We start from the raw sequence: 22,425 nt of genomic DNA, 5'->3' as shown, positions 1-22,425 counted from the left end.
ATGTATTGTGTTGCGGTTTCCTGCTTGGTGCAACATGGATGGATTGATGATCAAACAATGCAATGGTGTTTTTAATGCTTTTGCTAAAATGTATGGAATTATTTAGAGATAAAAAAAAAAAAAAAGTATGACACTGTGGTTACTGTGCTTGTGATACAAGAGAACACCTCTGTACCAATTTTGTCAGATGCTTTTTCAGTTACACTTCCTTGAGTTCTGTGAGAACTATACCAATGATTTGGTTTTCATTTGCATTTTGACAGCCATATAATTTTTTCTTCCTGTGAAAAGCTCTCCTGTTTCTTGTCACTGTAGTATAAGTAAACTTAAGTATGTTTGCTGATCAACACTCTATGTCACGATGCAAAAGCTCGGATCTTTTTCTTAAACATCCTGTGGCAGCCGGCAGCTTTGATCCAGGCAAAAAGTCTGGCTCTGTAGTGAGGGTGTGGCGTTTACTGAGACTACAGTCAGGACCTTGTCATCATGCCACCATCTGTCAGTACTGGAAAATAAATGGTTCATGTCTGATCCACTGCCTGTTACTGTGAATTATGTTGATTCATTTTTTTACAGCAAGTCTTACCCTTCATTCTAACAGCACCCTGATTTAATACGTGCTGCATACATAATGAAAATGAGATTGTGTACTACAGAATCCTGTTGGATTCTTCAAATCAGCTGTTTCAGTGCATGCTGTGCAGGGCAGTTCAGCTTCTTCCTGTTCAACCAGTTCACTCTGAGGAACACAGACAAACTGGTGCCACAACTGCTTTGTTTATAATCAGTGATTCATCGCTATGAAGCCGCAGTGTCCCTCTTTGTGGCTGGAGTAACAGTCAGAAGCACTGTGCCTGTCTGATCAGTCCATTCCACATTGATATCAAACCTAACCTGCTAAATTACAGTGCTCGTCAGTAGGTGAGAATTACACGAACCTGTTCATCCCAAACGATTAAATGAAATTACACAAACTTTGCCATTGTAAAGTTTGGTATGAACAGGGTAAAACTGATCCAACCCTGCACTTCAAAGACTGACTGAAAAAAATTAAGCATATTAAATTGCCCATTATGAAAAGTATAGAAGGACATATTATATCACGCATATTAAATTAGTCATTTGCAACAAAGCGCGATGGTGGCCCTGAGATCATAAATAGTAGATAATCTGCGAAGAAACACCCATAAAAGACAGACACTGTGAAGAACTGGCATGAAGGTGTTTATTTCAGAAATTCTGTTCTTAGCCACACCCAATTTTGATATCTTTAGCCTTCTACTTCATCTGTACTTTAATAAACTGAAAATCAGCAGGCACACGCATTATTATTACTACTGTTATTATTGAATTACTTGTGGTATTAATAATAATAATAATAATAATAATAATAATTTACAGTGGATTTAAGCTTTTAGGTTAGGTAATCAAAATCAAGACATTCAAGACAAATAAGAGAAAGGGGAGGGGGGGGGGGGTGAACAGATAATACATGGAGCAATGCAAACATAAACCGAGGCCTTTGAGAAGATGGCAGAAACCATGTTCCATTACAGCTATGACTCTGCCTCTTTGTGTCAGCAGGTTCAGCTGGCCTGTCTGGACTAAACCACGCTACCAGATTAGCCAGATGACCCAATTAAAGACCAGTGGTTTAGTTAAATGTTCAAGTGAAATGTCACCTTTGTACATGCTCTAGCACTGATCAGCTTCCAACAGCTTTGACCAGCAGTCAGGTCACAAATGGATTTTTGAAGTCTTTTTGACTGCTTTGCTAAAAATGTGTGTCACACCTCTACATGAAGCCCTGCTTTTGCTCTAGTATAACTGACATGGGAAAAACTGAAAGTAAAGAGCATTTTTTTTTATCAGTAATGGCATATTAATGCTGGCCAAATATATTCAAGTCACAATTGACATTGTCAATGATCACCACAGCGCTTGTAGCAAAAGATCTGCAGCAGTAAGAAAACGTCTTGACAGATGACAGTTACACAAGAAAAGAAGAGAAAAATTGGGCAGGCACAGCAGAGCATCCTCTTCAAAGCCCGCAAGGACCAGAGCTCAGAGCTAGACCCAGAGCTGGTAAAAGCATAGGCATTAAATGCTTAGACAGAATGCAGATGTAGAGAGGGAGGATGTCTCCATACACACACACACACAGAGAGAGAGAGAGAGAGAGAGAAACTGAAGTTATGAATCCGGAGAGAAGACGCGGTCAGTTTTGGGAAACCTTTGAGAGTTGAAGTCTGGATCATCCTTAACCCGTTTCTTAATGTCGTTTTTCAGCTGACAGAAAATAAATAAATTAATAAACATGGTTAAAATCATTTTACAGTTACTTTGCAAGGGTAAAATTTAAAATAACTTAATTGCTGTATACATTACACATTCATTTCAATACTAATTACCAACATGGTTCTAATATACATATATATATTTTATATTTTATTTATATATATATATCAGAGCATATATTAGAACTCGAGCATTCGAGTTCTCGAGCAGTTACATCAATTCTCGAGTTTCCAAATTAACATTAAGTACTTGTTAATCGCGTGATGCTAGATCTTGCGTGCACCCAATTTCCAGTTAGAGCCCTTGGCAAACCAGTGTAAGGATGACGACAGCAAAAATTTGTCCTCATCATGGATTACCAAATGTGTGTTTGCTTTACTGTTGTAGTTCACTGTGCACATTTTCTTTCCCAAATGTTGACTGTGATGAAACAAACGTGCAACAGTTGCGAGCTGTGAGCGACATATTTCTCAAAAATGGCTCAAACATCGAATCTGTTATATAACAGACTAGGCTACCACGCTAACGCAGCCGAACAAATTAATGTTGTTAAAACATAGATGCCAGCAAATATGACTAATTTCATTTTTAAGTCAGTTAGGCTTAGTAATGATGAGCAGGTTTCCCCGAATTTACCACAAAAAAAATAAGTAGCAATAAGAACACTTGGTGGAAAAAAACCCCACTTTGTTGTTGAACCCCCACCCCCCAGGATGTGGACTTCTGACCAGTGAAACAAAGCATGGTCTAATTGGAGTGTTTCAGAGGGTGGACGTGGAACTAATTCATATCAGGCGGCATTTGGAGGACAGATATATTCTCCTTTGCAGGGTGTTGTATTGGTGCCTCTCTGTTATTTGAACCAGTTGAACCAATAATCATGTTACTCATATACCACCATATCTAGTATTTGAAATCAGGGTATGCCAGAGTTTAGTGGACTCTTAATAACCCAAAACCCAAGAGCTTTTGTTTACAGGGCAGCATTAATCAGGACAGCAATGCCCATGAAGACTTTACCTGCTCGTCGTATGCCTCCTGCAGCTCTGGCCTCTCCAGCTCCCTCTGCAGGGCTTCAGGTGCACTGACAGGCATCACTCCTGCTGCTTTAGACGCTTGGCTCACTGCCTCAGAGAGGGAGAGGCGCAGCCCGTCTACCTGTGTTGTCTGTTAAACAAACACACACATGCATGCACATAAGCACACACACACGGAAGTACATACACGCACATGTGCGCACACACACACACACACACACACATACACACACGTAAACAGAGACAAAAATGGGTCCATTGACAGCTTTATCATTGAAGACAAAGATGGGCAGACCTCAAAAAGCATATCAAAACATTTATATTTTCATTTCCTTTCAACAACAGGTTATCCTTAATTGACCTAACCCACCAGATTGGTTCCTTTAATAAAGATGAACAAAGCCTACGCACGTCCACACACAAGCACACATTGGTGTCTTATGGTGGCAAATGACTAAAAGAATTAGACACATGGCTGTTTTATAAACAATTATCATTTCTGTTTTGAAAAGACCATAAAAGACCTAACAGTGAGTCCCATTAAGACCAATTGTGAAATTCTGAAAAAGTTTAAGGGGGGGTCTTTACTGTGCCACTATTAAACCTACAGCACAGCTGATAGCTACAACGAAAGTGTTGATTTAATTTGAGGATCTCCCCATCAGTCCTGACGAGATATGGACACACTGAGTTTCAGTCACCCTACACAGCATTCACAGGCAGCAGTTCACTGATGCGTGGACATGAGCAGGCAGACAGAGCCTTGGGCTGCAGGGTCAGAGTAATTCCAGGCTCTGCTTTACCTTCCTTCGTTTGGCTGGCATCCCATTCAGGTAGGCATCGGACAGAGGAGGCTGGGCCTTCATTTTCCTCTGAGTGAGCAGATCCTGTCTGATGATGGGTACCCACTCCTGAAACCAATCAAACTCGCATCAGACTAAACCAATCAAACTCACAACAGACTAAACCAATCAAGCTCACATCAGAGTCTGCTCCTTGAGCAGAGGAAACTATCAGAGTAATTCAACCAAATCAGCGAATAGCTATTGTGACAGTGAAGTTCTCCGGTATTTTGTTTTTTCTTTTTTTTTCAGACTGGAGACAGCACGATGGATTCAAACATAGAATCTATCATTAGGATGTGAATCAGGGGCTACACTAGCACGCAAGAATTTTTTTTCGGTTGACCCAGACAATTGCTTATTTCAACTACTCCACAACCTCTTAGGTTATGTCTGAATAATTCAGAGAGGGGTGGAGCAGACTGGGAGGAGGAGAAGGCGAAAGGAGCTTACAGGAGGTAGAGCAGCTGCCCAAGCCTCAGGGTCTCTCCCAGACTCCTCTCCGCTGACTGCCTCACCATCTCTCAGTGACATGCTGACAGCACCCTGCTCCTGTGACAGGGCCAAAACCTCCTCTGCAGTGGTGGCCGGAGTCGGCGAGAGAGTGTCATCCATCTGTGGAGAGATTACAGAGACGCCTGCATTAAGGCAAAACCTAACATTACAGCAGCTAAACACACATTTCATTATGAATCTATCAGTGACACTGCGGTATCTAACACACTCCAAAGAAAAGAAACACACAAGATTAATAAGTCAGACACACTGACAGCCACTGCAATCAGACTATATCTGTTTTCGTCAAATGGACACCTGACAAAAGCAAGTAAGAGGGAGAAAAACACATCTACCTCCACATTCTGGGGTTCTGGATCTTGTAAGGCAGGGGCCGGCTCCTCTCTCTGTGACAGAACACAGTACACAGCATGAATGAGGAGGAAAAACTCTAATCTGTCAAAACTCACATTCTCCAGATGTTTTGTTCAAATGAATTTTGCATCTGTTTCAAAGCCTCTTATCCAAATAAAGCATTTTAAAAATGTACGGTGAAAATGTTTAAAAATGTACTGTGAAGGCAAAATGAATCACAATAACTTTGGGATAACATCCAAAAACTCTTTTGCATTTTGGCACATACATGAATGCATGAGTGAATGAACAAATGAACTAATGAATGAATGCATGAACATATGAACTAATGAATGAATGAATGCATGATTTTGAAGCCGGGTGTGAGGGTGACGAGCGCTGATGAGTGTTTGACCTGTGTGCGGACGACGTAATGCTGGATCTGTTCCTCTGTCACTGGGATGTGCTCCAGGATCACATGGAGTCTCATTGTCATCATACTGGTCAACCAGTTCACTAGACTGGGATTTACCTCAGCAGACATACTCCTCTGCAATGACGGACAGACACAGAGACAGAGAAGAAGACAGTGGAGTCAGGTGGTGAGTATACACATCCAATGGGCCTGTCATATACCACACACAGAAAAATTCAAATGCTAGAGGGCAAGGAAGAATATACTGAAAACAGGTGCACAGAGAAACTGCAGTGAGCAGGTGAGTTCAGAGAGAGAGAGAGAGAGAGAGAGAGAGAGAGAGAGAGGGAAATAAAAGAGTGACTGAGAGGACAAGTAAGAGACAGAGAAAAAGTGAGCACAGATTAATAACGCCTGAGAGAAAGCAGAGGTGCTGTCCTAGCAGAGTGAGAAGACAACAAAGAGTCTAAAGCTTTCTTGAATATTGAGTAATACACTATAGCTGCACTATGACTTAAAACAACACTACAGCCAAATGGAATTCATGTCAGCAACAAAAAGTAGTCTAAAGTAGGAGGCAAAGGCAAATGTAGGACTGTGAAAAAGAGTAAAGGGTGTATGAGTCTCTGTCTGAGAGACAGATGGAGAGAGAAAGAGAGAGAGAGAGACAGACAGACAGAGAGAGAGAGAGAGAGGAGATAATCTTATCTGCACTGACTATACGGTTGTTGATAACTGCGATGAGTGCACGCTGTTCTCCCCCCAGGCAGTACAGGTTTAAGGCAAGACACTCAAACAGGGCTCGATTACACAGCTGGAGCAGGTGTGGTCCGAAGGTGTTGTCTACAGAAAGAGAAACAAAAACAATTACATGCCAGTGGGCATGCGGCCCAGACAAAACACACAGAAATCCCACAGAAACACATCATTCATCAAATCAGCACTTCATCATTCTAAACTGACTGCACATGGTGTCATAGAGAAACCCTGTCATCTGTGGGTATATTAGCTTATCTTATATGTAATGATAACAACATGACACTCATTTCCTCTTTCTTCTTAACACACACTGGCCAAAGGGTGAAGTGGCACGGAGAAAACAAAAGGTTTACAGAACTGAGGTGTAATTCCTCTGTGAACGGCAGTCAGGGCTCAGTCATGGTGTTTTCATAGTGTTTAACAGCTTTACACAGTGTTAGAACGACTCAGTCTGCTGTAGATTTGTGTTGTGAAAAACATGCACTGTTTTCAAACAAGACAAGCTTTGAAAGTCAAACCACTACCATTTTTATCTGTTTCATTTTCCCCCCCTAATAATATCTTTACAGTGGTCTAATGTAGTTCTCAACGACTACCAGCAGGTGGCAATATATCAACAACATATGCATCAGTAAAATTAAAACAAAACAAATAAATCAGACCATTCCTCTGGTGCCCTCTCTACAGCAGAAAAGGAAATGCAGGTTAGTTTAAGGAAGAGATGCCTCAGGACAGTGGGAATGAAGGTCTAAGTGTGAAACCTGTGCAGTGCAGTATGTGTGAGGCAATGGCACACAGCTGCTGACGCAGAAACAATCGATTCGTCTGGGTGATATCAACCCCCTCCAAGACGGTCACAGTGGACTGTGGAAAGAAATAGGGAGAAGAAAGAGGGAGAAAGAGGGAGAGGGGGAGAGAGGGGGAGAGAGAGAGAGAGAGAGAGAGGGAGAGGGAGAGACAGAATGAGAATATGAAGGAGCTGTTTAGTTCTTCTTGATATGGTTTGAGTTCTGGATCAGACCCACAGGCATAAAATAGGAGCCCAGTAACATATTTTCCAGTGGAGGGGCAGAGTTTCATTTGCTGTGCTGTAGAGTTCCTTTCACATCCACAGGCTTCGTTACATAATGCTTGCCACAGTTTTCTATATGACAAAATGTGGATCTATTAAACCTATTAACATTCCCATTATTTCTCAACTGTTCTAAACAACTTCCTGTCTGCACTTTGAAGACAAGTTAATCAAAACTGCGATCATGTCAACTTTAAGTCTGCAGAAGAAAAAACAATTAAAAAAAAGCAACTCGGTTTTGCTTGTATCTGCAGTGTGTTTCATAGCAGAGGAAGTGTCATCTATGGGTTTTATCAGTCGACCGTCACTTGAACGATCACTTTGGCTTCTCACTGGACTGATCGAGGCAGTGAACCTGGCCTGACAGCGGTAAAAATAGTGAGGGGAAAATATTTCTAGGTCTGTTATTTTCCAGATGTGAAAGATGTTCCAGTTAAGCAGGTGAACATAATCGTACACTTCACAGCTGCGCCTCATGGTATGTTAACCTAACATCTTAAAATTGTACTGATCCGAGATACAACATACAATCAAAGTTCAAATTTCACTCCAATGCCAAAAAGACATTAGCTATATTTAATAAATTAACACCATCATGTCACTAATATTACTCAATATTTCAAACCACAAGGTATTTGATTGGCCTTAGTTAAATGCCCTAAACTGTTTTGCTGATCACATCCAGGCAAATCTTTCAGTTTTTACACATTTTGCCTTTGAGCCGTGTAAGAAAAGAAAAGAAAATAAAAATAAAAGAATAAAAGCCCCTGTACTGGAACATGCCTAAGTGTCAGGATGTGTTTCACTTACAAAGCTCTCTGTTATGTATTCTTCTAACTCCCCAATGAGTTCATCTGCAGCTGCCTGGGGTTGAGAGAGAAACAAACACAGTGACACACACACACAAAATACAAGCTGAGAAAAGCGAAAAAAAGACCCATTTGAAATAAAAGTGGGCAAGAAATATTCATCCTCCTCTTATAAAACGACAGAAGTGTCATTTTTTTGTTTTTCATATTGAGATGGCAACAGTAAGAATTTCATCTCAATTATCTTCCCAGCTGGTTTCAAATACAGCTATAAATATCACAATACTGAAACTATCAGTAAAACACATGTGTTTGCTGAAAAACAGACTTTTAGCAAAAGGCATTTTAAACGTTCTATGGCAACATCTGCATTTAGCATGAAACATACATGATTGGCTTGATCACTGAAATAAAACAGCAAAGCTAACAAGCCTGTGATTTATAAACAAGAAAGAGATTTTTTTAGCCATAATAAACAATGTTGACTTCACTTTGTACTTTTCCCCATATATTTGGTAAATCTAGTGCTTTACACAACATTTAAACATTGAAAAAACAACTAATGTATTTTAACATAAAAATCAAGCAGTAGTTACATACAGCGATGTTCGCCTCAGTGAGCTCTCTCCCATGGAGGAAGTGCTCAGTGAAGAACTGGGCCAACTGGGGCTGGATTCGGCCCAAAGGCTGGTGTTGGCCGTGAAGCAGCAGAACCATATCCACCATGGAGAAGTTCTGACAAACCAGAGTCAGCAGTTCCCCGAAAAAGCCTAAACGCACACATAGGAAAGAAAGGAAAGGATGGCCTTACGTCAGTCAGACTGCACACACTTTCTTTATGCCGTCTTTTTTAAGGTTTTCTCTAAAACCCAGCCCAGACACCGCAACCGCAAACACTAGTCAAAATGAACTTATCCAGTGTACAGGTAACCAGTCACAAGTATAGTAAAGAAAGACTAAACCAGCAATCTGTTGCTGTTTCTTAACATCGAACACTTAAGCTATTTTCTGTGTATGTGAGAATCAAGCACTTAAGCTGTTTTCTGTTTACGTGAGAATGACTGATACTGAAAGACACTCTTGACAGATCAAGAATAAAATGTTCCAAAAGAAAGAAAGTACCAAACAAACAAACAGAAAGAGCAGAGGAAAGAGAGAGAGAGCCAAAGGCACCACAGCAGGTCCAAACGTTGAATAACTAGAGCGTACCCATGGCCTCTCCAGTGCCGGGTGTGAAGATGTTGCTGGTCTGGGACAGTCTCTGTATGAACTGGGCGATGCTCTCTGTGCTGTTTTGGGGGGTGCCGAGGGATCCCATCATGGTGGAGAGAACTCCCTGCACTATCCCTGTAAAGAGCTCTGGATTCAGAGTCTCCTCGCCCGATGCTGCACCCGAGCCAGGCGCCGCACCCGAGCCAGGCACCGCACTGGGAGCAGCAGCTGGAGGAGGTGTTGGGGTGGCACTGGTGGAGGAAGGTGGAGGTGTCTGACCAGAAGGAGACTGGAAAAGTGGCTGTGAGGCCTGAAGAGTATAAAGTATTTTTTACAAAGAAGACAATCAGAAGAATATTAATTTACAGTGTAGTCATCTGCAACTGGCAGGACATGAATTCAGTAACAAATTATAAGAGAAGCTGGGTTTCAGTAAGGGTGGATAAACCATGCTTAAGTAGGCTTTGTACTCCTGTGCTATGTGTATAGAGGGTTGTGTTGAAATTACAAACTGAATGCCAGTGTCTCACAAATAAAGCATCCCTCACCAGGAAGCATAACTAAAAAACCAAACCAAAAACAAAACAAAAGCCTACTTGAACCCTCCACTGACCTGCATGAAGTCGGTGACGCCCTGGATGAAGGCAGGGACTCCCGGCATTGTTACAGTGATCGTGGGGGCTGCTCCAGGGACGGGGCCGCCCACGCTCACCCCTCCCCCCAGTAGACTCCCCAGCAGCTGGTTCAGGCTGGCCCCGAGGGGAGGTCCCTGAGGTGGGGAGGGGGCGGTGCCAGACTGTGGGCTGGCACCAGTGCCACCGTCAGAGGCACTGTTGGTAGAGCCGGATGGCGTAAAGGTAGAAGAGGAGGAAGAGGATGATGAAGATGAGGAGGAGGAGGAGGTGAATGTGTGAGAAGAGGTTGATGTCGTAGTTTGAGCAGCTGTGTAAATATGAAAGAGAGAGGGATAGAGAGATAAGTGGTAGATAAGCAGTATGGTTTTGCTCAATAGAACGAGGCTATGCTCATACTCTCGGCCTGAGCGCCACACTGTTGCTCTCACTGTTCATGTGCCCTTTGCCCTTTTTCAAGTGTAAACTGATCGCTGTCTTCACATGTCCGTCATATGTCAATGAGTTGTACCCCTGGACGGTCCACAGGCTTGTGTATCTGTCTCTCTCTATCTGTGTCTCCCGGCCTGATGCGTACCTAGATAAAGACTACCATACAATTCACACATCAAAACATGTGCTCATACGGTCCGATACCACTCCACATGATACTGCACCATATGATTCCCTTCATTTGTTGCAGGACAGTAGCTTCTGAAGGTATAAATTTATCAATTGAGGGTCGGGCAGAAAACATGTTTATCTGAAAAACAGGTTAATGTGTTTATTTGCCACAGTGGTACTAATTTACTAATTTTAGATATCAGGTTATAGCTGTGTGGTGTGGAATAGTTTATCTAGGTTTGACGTTTTGGAAAGGTTCAACACGGATGAAAGTGGCTTGTGGAGACGTATGGGGCAGGATATGAAACAACCACCCCCAGTCTCTCATGCACTAACTACTAGCATTTTCCATGGAATCAACCACGTGCCAAAATTTATTTATGAGTTTCCTAATCTGATAAGTGACAGGTTCATGTGTTTTTGTGTGCATCTGCCCAGATTTATCTTCAGCATGTTAGCTCACGATTTGAACAATGTGAATGGTCTATATCCCTACAGTCTGAACTCCAACCACTGTGGAAGCCACTGATGTGGCGGCTCTTGGACTCTTCTAGAAAATCTATACAGATTTCTGCTATTCACATTGGTTTACAAACATTTGAATCCATATGATTTAAACAGATAACATTTGACAACCATGTAATAAAAATCCAAAGTAGGTCTCTTTCAGGAGCAGTGTAAGTGCAACAGTCTAATTATGTGTCAGTAAATATTACTTTCAGATCCATAAAATATTTATTATTAATTAACAACGAAAATTATTAATGAATCACCTGCCATTACATTAAATTACTGAAATGAGTATGGTCTAGTTACCAAATTTAATAACAGGTTTACCCTTGGTAGTCACAATTTGAGACTTGCCACTTACTTCGGACAAGAAGTTCATACTCAGGTCAATCCCTGAAAAACTTACCGTGCCCCTGGGCCCCTGACAGGACTTGTCCCACCAACCCGCCAATCATCTGACTGAAAGCTGTGGGAGGAACTGACGTGGCCTGAGAACGACAAAACATAAGTCACACCACGAGTTTACAATCATTCCTCTGAGAGAACCAAGCCAACGTCATTACAAGCATGATAAACTGGCTCTTTTAAAAAATAAAGATGATCTGCTCCCCATTCAAACACACCCACACACACATATATATACACATACATACACACACACACTTGCTTTGGACTTCAGTAGAACAGTCACATTGTAAAGGAACCTGTTTGTCATCTTGTCAAGACTTGCCAAAGAGATGTCCGCATCACCAATGTCAGAGCCAAGTATTTAATTCATAAACTGAGCCTGAATGAGCGTGACATTCACTTGATTACTTCCTCTTTCTATCTGGTGTCTCACTTCACCTTAAGCCAATAATAGGCCTGTATTTTTCCCCATGTAACACCAGCTCACACTCTTGACCCAAGAGAATCAGAGAAGTGAAATTTCTATAAATCTACATCTGTAAAACAGAAGCTTTCCTTTGGTTACACGTTTGGTGGTTTCTTTAAAAACAAACTAGAGTGTCACAGTCTTTCTACGACACAGACTGACTTTGTTGGCAGCTGCGGTTTAGAGAAGACTTTCAACCTTCACCTTAAAAATTATTCTACATATATAATCATTGTTACAGAAAGACATTTTACAAACTGCAGTCATGTATGGTTACACGTGAAACAAACAGTTTCAATCGGTTTGTTTCTTAACACAAAGCTTGTTGTTCCATCTCTCTAGTCACACTATGAGTGACAAGACTCGGGGAACATTGGGCGTCCCACAATTTAGTTCAAAAACAGTCTGGGGCATCCTGCACACTGTTTAATATTTTTTAACACCCTCTATAACAACAGGGATGAATTCCCTAGAGAAAATAATTAGAGGAGAAAGTGGTTTGTGCTAACCTGGCCTGCCTGTTGCCCCATCATGGGGGGAACTGTTGCCCTCAGGTTGATTGTAGTGCTCCTGGGGCTGAAAGTGGGGCTGGCCGCTATATTGGTGAAGGGGGGGTGAGAGAAGACCACCCTGGCCTGTGGAGCATGAGGAGGCATGGGAGGGGCAGTGGGAGTGGTGGTGCCCGTGTTGGCTCCTTGCGCAGTCTGATGGCCCTGCTGGCCTGTAGTTGCAGCATTAGCCATGCCCATGGCCTGCTGTGTGACCTGGTGAACAATGGCCTGCATAAACTCCTGGGGTAGACCTGGGATCTGAACAGAGGCAGTGCTGCCTGGAGGGAGAGGGTATACGTACACATGAAGACATATAAACATACATGTATATACACACACACATAATACATACACACACATAAACAACCATATTACACATAAAAAAAATAAGCATGAGAGTCTCATTGAAATGTTTTTCGCTTACCAGGTTGCCCTGTGCCAGTAGTGCCCGGTGGTGCTGAGTTTTGCGTAGTATTTCCAGAATCTAAGTTGAGGTCATGGATGAACACACACACACACACACACAGTAAAGATGAGAATGGTCCCTTTCATTGAAAAGATGGCACAGTAAAGGGAGCTTCAAACCTTACCATCGATATTCATCTGCATCATCACCACTGGCTCCATGGTCTGATGGCTGATACGGATCACTCGAGGCCCAGGCTGACCTTGTCCAGTCTGCTGATTGGCTGCGTTTGGCTGTGGAGGTGGGGCATGGCCTTGTCTTTGTTGCTCTGACTGGCTAGCTGGCTGGGGCTGACTCTCTGTTGTAGGTCTGCCATTTCTTGCCATGGTAACACTGGCCCCCAAATTCATCTGCCATTAAGTTGAAAAGACTTACATTTCTTTTCAATAAATTTCAATAGTCAAAAAACAATACAAAGTATTGAATAACACAATAAGCCGTCATGCTATGTGCACCATGGTACTGGCTGTAATGTAGAGATGAAACGGTATGAAAATTTAATATCATGATTATAGTGACCCAAATTATCACGGTTATTAACATTATCACGGGATGGTTAAAATGTGCTGAAAATGTTCAGAAAGTACTGATACACAAACTGAAATCATTTCACCAAGTTTTATATTGAAAAGCACAAATAAAATCAGCAGTGTTTTGGTGTGGACGCAGAGCATTTGGAAAACGGCACAAAAACGATAGTGTGTACGGAGAAACGTTCCTACATAAAATCTGCGTTTTCAGATTTACCCGACAGTGTGGATGTAAAGGCCTGTAAAATATCCGCAGCACTGTCACTGCCTTCCGCCATGTTTTTGCTGACACAAACTAAACCCATGTTGCATGCTGCGCCTGCATCTGGGAGACTGTTGCTAACTTTGGTTGATGCTGGACAGTATTTAATGTGAGTTTTTGAAACCGCTATGATCAACCACAGTTTGAAACGATAATGCTAACCATCAGGAATATTACCGTGGCTTACCATGAAACCGGTTACAGTTTCATCCCTGCTGTGAGGAAAATCACTGAAACCTTAATTAGAAACAATGTTCGTTCAAAACTGGAGAACAATCTGATTTCACCGGTCAATTGTTGAGAGTGTGAATGTTTCTATGCAGCAAGTGTAATACACCCACTCAGACACACAGAGCACAGAGTGACTTCTTGTAGAGGGCCAGCAGACAGAGGCCCTGGGCACAGTCAGGCCACGCGTTACTGAAGACCACTCAGGTTCACAGCAGTTGCTTACCTGAATGGGAGTGTGATGGATGCCACCTGGTGTCACGAAAGGGGAGGTGTAATGAGAGATGGGCCGGATAACATGGAGGTGGCGTGGAGGAGCATTCAAAAGATTACATCGCAGGTCACTCAGGGCAACAAGGGCGTTGCCCAGAAGACGCAGGGCTTCCCCAACCAGGTTGAGCACACGCTGGTCCTCCTCCATCTCTTGCATCTGATGCGGAGAGATTTAGAGCCAAGCATGTTATAAGACTAACTCTAACTATTAGAGATGTAACGATCTGGCCTAGTCACAGTTTGGTTTGTGCCTTGTCTTTTGGGCCACGCTTTGGCTGGTAACAAGTTTGGGTTGAAAGAAAACTGAACTGAGGATATTTTTTTTTAACAGACACAAATTTCACAAAAAAGAACACATTTAAAACAAACAGCAGTTAAGTTCCTCAAAAAATGAGAACGAAAGAAAACTAATCTTCCGTACCTTTTATATTTAGGTTCTTCTTTTAGAAATTGAGTGTAAGAAAATAACTTCAAAGATCTCCATTGTCATAACTGACGGCAAAACCAAACTACTGCCACACTGGCAATTTGAATGAGGCAGGAGTGGAATCAATTTTAGGACTGTCATTTGAAAATGTTATGTCAGGAAAAAAAGAAGCACACGACTGCTCTGACTTTTTTCAAATCAATGCACAGCTGCCCTGATACGAGAAAAACAAGCTCCCGCCTTAAGAGGCCTGAAGATGTACTTTATCCATTATGTGGAATCATATATTCCAATATATCTTATATTATTTAAGGTCTGAGTAATGACACCATGTGTTTTGTTATTTAAAATGGTTATTCGGTCAACACTGTATTTAAAGCACAAACAGTGTGAAATGTACTCCCTTGAGACTTGAGAATTCGAAAAGAGAAAAAAAAAAAACAACTTCACTTACAAGAGCTGTGGTGGGAAAAAAAATCAAAGGTTCACAACACACCATGAACCAAATCAAGGACCACAGAAGCATGGTTTTCAGTTCTGGTGCAAAACCGTTGCACCCCTTGTGACTATAACTAGCTTCTTAAAAGTCTAGTGATAGATAGATAAGAAACATGACGTGAAAATCCCTTCGCTTTTCTACTGAAGAATAAATGTAGAAGTTTCCTTTTTCTTTCTAAAATCTCTCGCTCCAAGGTGAGAGGAACTGTACTTTGAACAATACCCTGGAGAATACTGTGGTGAGGCATAAAAAAAAAAGTGCTGGAAAAAATGACGCCAGTGGCATCGCTGCATACATTGTTATTGTAGTCCGCAGTAGTGGCTGCCTCTAGGATGGTATGGGCTCTTTGGATGAACGGCTGCAACCTCTCCTCCACCCTCCTCAGCTCTGACAACATCTCTACCAGCTCGGCCGGACTGGGGTGACTTAGGGACAGAAGGGAAACAAATGCATGCGTACCACAATTACTGCCCACAAATCTAATTCTCTCCCTAGGAGAGTGTTAAAACAAATGAAAAATGACAGCAAATAATGAAAGTCACTGTGATCTTCATAGCAAGAAAGTGAGAACCTGTGGCAGAATTTATCTTTACAGAATGGCGTAGGAGTCAAAGTTTCATTCTTTAGTATGCAAAGAAACACATTTACTACCCACGCCCACAGGCAAGGTGTGCACTATATTAAACTTTCTTGTAAAAAGGACTCATGCTGAGAGCTCAGGAACAAAGCAATACTGACGTATCATTCTGTGATCAGACATGAGAGGCAACCACAAAAGGAAGCATCCCACCTCAAACCTTCACGGCCTTCACACGTGCAGTTAACCAGGGTTTCTCCGACTGGGCTGAGGCCTGTTATTAAGGGTGGCATCTGCAGAACTGGACTGAGCAAAGATGCTAAAGCTAAAGCCGACCCAAAATACCTCCAAAACCCAGATAAACCCTCGAACAATATAAGAGTGCATCTACTGCATCATTATATTTTGGGAAAACAACCGACTTCTGCTTTAAAGTAAATCACTGTTCTGGTAAGAATATCACTTATGGAAAACTTATGTCCAATAAAGAAACCCCTTTAAACTGCTCTACATACCATGCAATATTATACATGTACGCGAAAAAAAAACCCTTAACGAGCAACGCTACAACTGCTCATGGGCTGAGTTAAGATCATCTCAGAGATTTTCATATCCTGTGTCAACACCAGCGAGCATTCGTGGAAAAACAGATAAAACCTCCGTTCAAACGTACCTGGGTCCAGCAGGAGGATGTGGTGTTCCGTCACTCTGAGTAGACTGACTGGAGGTAGATGGGGGTGTGGTGGGTGGAGGAGGGGAGGTGTCCATAGGCTGCGAGGATGGGGAGGGAGTGGAGGTCGACGTTGAAGACGAAGGCGCAGGTGGTACAGGGTCCTCCTGGGTGGAGGTGCCATCAGAACGTTGACCCTACAGGACAGTAATATGGAGAAATTGACTGGGGAGGGATATGAAATCACTGATTTCTCTAGCCTCTGATTAACTCTAGATTGACTCTGAAGCAGTAGATTAACGTTATGTAGCATCTGTGAACTGAAATCATAGAAGTAAATTAACAAGCTCATTGCTCCAGTACTATTTCCTCTTCACTCTAACATTAATGTTACCACCAAAACCCCACAGAGAAAGGTTTTGAAATAAACTGACTAAAGCAGCAACAATATCATCATCATAATAAGAGGAAAACAGTCAAAACCGTTGTGGTTTTAACCACCCATCACTTCCTTTGTTGGATGACTAGTACTGCTTACCTCTAACCTCTGGATAAGAGCAGTAGTGTCCCTAAGCAAGTTCTCGGCCAGCAGCAGACGAAGTCTGGGTTCACTCTGTATAGACTGCTCCAAGTCTATGTGAACGTTCACTGAGCCATTGGTCTGAAAGGAAGAGGTGTCAACACCACAAACCACAGGTGAACAAATATGTCTTGAATACATTTTGTGAGTTTTTGCAAGAAAACACAGTTTGTCTCACCCCTGTACTTGTGCTGACCCGTGCATTCCTTACACCCTCTCCAAAGCCTGCCATCATCTGCTGGATTGACATCTACAAGAGAACAGTACCACAGTCAAGGCCTAGACCTGCACATCCTCTAGCAGCTTCCACTGGTAAATATATTTTTGAAAAATTAACAGAATAATTTAAAAAATGACGACAGTCACAATTCACAAGAGTTGTTTTAAGAAAGAATATCTCATTGGTCCAAACTGTCAGGGTATCCAAGGCAAACAGCTATCAGATAGCTAACCCTCACTCAGACTCATTGGCATTGTGTTCAGACCTGAATCTGCTGGGGATCCATGATGTTGACTGGCAGGTTGAATGTACCCAGCATCACATAGTTATTGGCATTTCGATCATGAAGCGGTCCATGAGGAGTTCCCTGAGACGTAGTGGAGGAGTTTGGGTTCTGGTTGGACCCCTGGGTTCCCCCTGAAGAGCCGGCGACACCCCCTTGGCCAGAACCTTGCTGAGTGGTCTGGGGAGGTGCACGCTCCACCAAATGTATAACCTTGCCATCCACATCTAACAGACAAGATAAAGACAAAAAATCCCCAAAAAACAGAGAGACTCAGAGGTGGCATGTCTTCTGATCCTAAAATCACCACAGACCAATTTTGTCTGAGTGATTAAAAATTCCCTTGGGAAACCAAACCAAATCACTGAAAGGCAAGACCACACCCCCATTCTAAAATTAGGAAAGGAGAGCAAGACCCATAGTAAATACAGCACTTTTATCTGCTTCTTAATAGCACCACTGAAAAACTAAAAGTCTTCCTAAACCACAGAACATTCACATACTTCCCTTACATGCAGACTGATGGCAAAATGTGTTTAACAGCAAAAGAAAATCACACAGGTTGTCAAATGTAAGAATATGAAATATTATAAATAATATATAATATAAAAATCACAAACACATAATCATATACTGCAATGGACTGGCAACCTGTCCAGGGTGTTTCCCTGCCTTTTGGCCAATGAGCGCTGGGATAGGCTCCAGCACCCCCCATGACCCTAATTAGGATAAGCGGCTTAGAAAACGAATAAATGAATAAACATAATCTTATAACTAATCATAAATACATAAAGAAAACAGCGTACACATTCACAAATTTAAATGTACAGTCACGAGGAAAATAAAGGACTATGGACTGAAAGTGTTTTCTGTGCACTTTGACACAGCAGTGCAGCCTCTCTTCTGCTGTGCCGCTGACTGCTGTGCAGTCCATAGAGAAAACTCTCCGGGGCTCTGTTGATTTTTGCCTTAGCATGTTGCATAGAACAAGCCCTGTCTGTGAGAGTGCTATAAGAAGCTAATCCACCTGCCCCAGTTTCTTGGTTTCGCTCTAGCCAAACTGCCCCAGCCGGTAGGCTCAATCCTGGCTTTTTTTTTTTAAGCAACTCTGATGTGTCAGCTCAATTCCTAATCATTATCATCTTTCATTTCAAAGTCAATGTCAGATCTCTGGCCAGACTCTAACTCCTCTGTGTGCCGCAGTACGTCTAATGCTATCTGGGCATCTGGGATATGCTTGGTGTAGCTTGCCCCTGTGTAGACTTATCTCTTTGTAAAGTGATAAGGCATTGTATTTTCCCTGAGGCAAACCGTATACCAATTCTATCATTACACAATTCTCAATCTGTAATCATCTTGCTGAAGGTGTGCAGTTAAATTTAAAATATTTGTGAAACAAAAACCGTGATATGGGAAATTAAAATATTTGTGAAACAAGAACAGCGATATAGGAATTTGGTCTGGGGGAGAGAAACAGCCCAACTCATGCGTGGGCACCTGCACAGATCAGCATAGTGGGTAAACTGAGGATACCCCAAACTAGGTATACACATAAAACACAGATATTTAGGAAAAGTCACAGAAAAAAAAATTGATGATTTTCTACTGTTTATCGCTTTAACTACAAAATCACCAGTGTCAGCGGACATGCATTTGGTGGTTCTATTGCTTAATAATTCCATTGTTTCAAATGAACTATATTAAAGGTTTACATAATAACGTAGGTGATGAGACCATCTCGTCTGAACTTTTGAGGGGTATACCATTGATGATGACATACATTTCTTATAAGAAATGAACAAATAATAAGGTAGTTCAAGATAAGTGTGTAACTATGTGAACGGCGATATTGAACTAAATGGTGTACTCTACATAGGGGTCAGCAGAATACATAAGAGACAGATCCTCATATGCTTGACTACACTCACATGATCTGCGTTTACAACAGTGACTGTCAAATTAACGCAATGACAACAAAGGTGGTGTGACAATAGGAAACTTGCCACAAACTACATGTTTCCTGTGATGAATTTCAACATTTTCATTAAACCACTGGATCACCAGCACCGCTCCTAATAGCAGTCAGAGATGAGAAACATCCAGTTGATTTCCCTAAGGCCCTACAGCTTCCAAATACACGGTTTAGTGACTGACCCGGATAAGTTAACTCAGAGCAAGTAGTAAACCTCCTAATAGACCTCCTTTCTCTTAGCAAATAAGGCCATAGAGTTCTTCTACGAGAAGGTTAGTCAGTAAACCACATACTTAGAATACCCCCCTGATTAATGTCAATCAAGGTCAACAAACAGCTTGGATATTGGGGAGGCAACATAGTTGTGAACAGGATGATTGTAAAGACATTTGACAGAACTGTGTTTTTTTTCCTGACTAATTGGGGATGTTTTTAATGAAATAACTGTATCAGCAAAGGAGAACTTAGCCTTTCATTGTACAATTTTTGTAAATCATCATTGTTTACATTGTTGCATCAATCCCATTTTACTGTGCTTTCTACACTATTTAAACTGTCCTTACAACTCCCGGCCCTACAACCCCTGCACCACATGTTCCTCGGATATCAACATTCAAAGTCTGCTGTTTTCTCTCAAAAATGATAACAATAATTTAAAAAAAATACTAAAAATAACACTTATCTAGCTAGCTAAAGCTTGTCAGTCTCTCCTCTTCATTTACCTCCAGTTTTAGCTACGTACTGAACAACTGTTGAGGAATAATTTGATGCTAATTAAACCAACTCAGGCCAAGCTGGTTTCAGTTCCTCATTTATTGGCACTCATTTTGTGACATTCACTGCTGTCCGATGTGTCAACAGGCTAGGGCGGCTCTAAACTCTGGTCCCATTTATCAGTCAGCAGGGAATTCTTTCTGACTTAAGTGTTATGACAACTCATTCAACTCACTGTACTCAGACAGCTTCTTCTCGTCCTGGAGGACCCGTCCCTGGTAGATTAGCCTCTGTTTATCAACAGGGATTCCAACAGAAGCAGATATATGCTCCTTGAACTCTTTCACTGTCGACTAGAAAAGAGGGATTGGATGGAAAAACAGAATACAGACTGACAGTGGATGGCTACAATTATTACAGTGATCAGGTGGTTCGTAATTTTACACCTCTGTACTCATGTAGACGACAAAAATGAAACTACACTAGTTGTGAAGTAGATAACTGTCCCTTTCTTGCTATGAGAGAAATGACAGTCAACACTTACCTGTGCCCTAACAGAGTAACCTCTACTCTGAGAATCCAGAGTTTTCACTGTCACGTCTATATTGTTGCCTTGATCCTCCATCGCGATAAATCCTGTATGTTGCGAATCATAAGTATCAATGTAATGTGACTGTACATACCTAGAGTAGATTCTAAACTTGCACGTTATAGAGAGGTCCGCTGATAACGTGAACCACCTAGTAACTTAACTAGCTAGCTAATAGAGAATTAAGCAAAACGCGACTTACTTCCAATAATGTGACTTGTTTCCCCACCTTTAATGTCACTGTTATTTAAACTGGCTGGTAGTTAGTGGGCTAATGAGTTTATTAGCAAAACAGGAAAACTATGTTAACTATGTAGTAATGTGTCAGAAGTTAGCAAGCAACATTAAGTTTACTCGGCCAGGCCACACCAAAACACATCAAACTTATCGATGGCATTGCCTAGGCTGGCTCGCCTGTTACGCACGCTTGTTACTCCAGAAAATTCCTCTGAATTATCAGTGACTCAGTCCTAATACTAGTTAGCCGTAACTTTGCACAGTGTCGCGCAGATCCAGATGCTAAACACTAGCTGTACAGCATAATTCACGCGAGTACAACGTTATTTCAGCTGTTATTTTAGCCCTTTGTTAATGAATTAGCTTCGGTCAGGTAACTTCACCTTACCTAGTTAGGTTAGTGGCCCTAGCTAGTGTGAACTAGTTTACCTAACTAGCGCTAGCTTGGGTTAGCTAACAGTAAACAAGTATAGCAATAGAGCCATGGTAATTGTAAGCACCTTTCTGTTTACGGGCTAAGGGCTGGCTAGCCTGTCGGCTCAATGTAGATAGCTAATGTCGTTAAACATACTCCCTACCTCGGATGTAAGGCCCTCACGAGATCTACTTTATGGCGTTTTGATGATTAATTCCGACTCATATACGGATAGCTGTTCATTAGTTATACGCCGACATGAAGTGGAGGTACCAAGCTAACTCAAACTACTTGAAACTTGTAGTCAACTGGCTAACTGCTAGAGGGTGCCAGCAAGAGCACTGCGGATTCTCAGCTAGCAAAGCCATGTGAAATTGGCGAGGACCAACTGATTTGGGGTCAGCCATTGCCTTATGTTCAGTCGTAAAATTCGAAAGTAAGAATACATTTGTTTTACCTGGAACAATTCACACGAGAGAAAATCGAGTTTAGATGCTTAAAAAAATCAGCGTTTTGTAAAGCACAAAGTAAGCCGCGTTCCAAGGAGATTCTACCTGTATAATTGAATGGGCATTATACTTAAGAATTCACACGAGTAAGTAAGATTTTGTTGGCCATAGCACGTCGAAGGTTTTTGTGGCCTAGAGAGGGATGGCAAAAATATGTTAACAACTACTGAAAACTATAGCTGAATGAAAGGACCTACATATAGTGCCTTACAAAAGTATTCAGACACTGCTAATGTTCTCAAATGTTAGGGGATTAAAAATTATACAAATAAACCTTGCCCAGCTAATATTTTTATACCAAAGTCACATGCTCAGACAGAAAATATTTAAAACAAATGAGTTATTTGTTAGCAGATATTGTAAACAAAGCCTAAATCCAAAATATGTTGCTTTTGTAAGTTTTTAGACCATGTCTTCTGGTAGTTCAAAGTCCACAGGTGAGAGAAAATAACCTTAACATGGACATATTTGCCTACTGTTCACTCCAGCCTGTGTAGCTAAAAGGAAACTG

The 22,425-nt window shown here is 41.7% G+C and overlaps 1 protein-coding gene across 2 annotated transcripts; it reads right to left on the bottom strand.

Annotated features, from left to right (window-relative positions):
* Window positions 1-1,486: 1,486 nt before the first annotated feature.
* bag6 (BCL2 associated athanogene 6) lies at window positions 1,487-21,734 on the bottom strand. Of its 2 annotated transcripts, none has more exons than XM_030781894.1 (25): window positions 21,569-21,734; window positions 20,709-20,800; window positions 20,400-20,517; window positions 17,461-17,705; window positions 17,154-17,225; window positions 16,934-17,056; window positions 16,399-16,592; window positions 15,444-15,573; window positions 14,176-14,379; window positions 13,054-13,279; window positions 12,888-12,947; window positions 12,422-12,741; window positions 11,445-11,526; window positions 9,907-10,235; window positions 9,291-9,603; window positions 8,682-8,851; window positions 8,083-8,136; window positions 6,962-7,064; window positions 6,160-6,284; window positions 5,442-5,576; window positions 5,029-5,079; window positions 4,631-4,792; window positions 4,139-4,246; window positions 3,319-3,465; window positions 1,487-2,289 (listed from the first exon to the last, which is right to left on the bottom strand). In XM_030781894.1, the coding sequence occupies exons 2-25, from the start codon at window positions 20,787-20,789 to the stop codon at window positions 2,194-2,196; spliced, it is 3,648 nt and encodes a 1,215-aa protein (XP_030637754.1). In that variant the 5' UTR covers window positions 20,790-20,800; window positions 21,569-21,734; the 3' UTR covers window positions 1,487-2,193. The 2 variants fall into 2 exon arrangements, with proteins under 2 accessions (XP_030637754.1, XP_030637753.1); XM_030781893.1 differs by lacking the exon at window positions 21,569-21,734 and adding an exon at window positions 20,956-21,071.
* Window positions 21,735-22,425: the final 691 nt, after the last annotated feature.

The sequence above is a fragment of the Chanos chanos genome, chromosome 8 (assembly GCF_902362185.1).
Source record: "Chanos chanos chromosome 8, fChaCha1.1, whole genome shotgun sequence".
NCBI classification, from domain to species: domain Eukaryota; kingdom Metazoa; phylum Chordata; class Actinopteri; order Gonorynchiformes; family Chanidae; genus Chanos; species Chanos chanos.
This window is presented reverse-complemented; position numbering and strand designations above follow the sequence as displayed.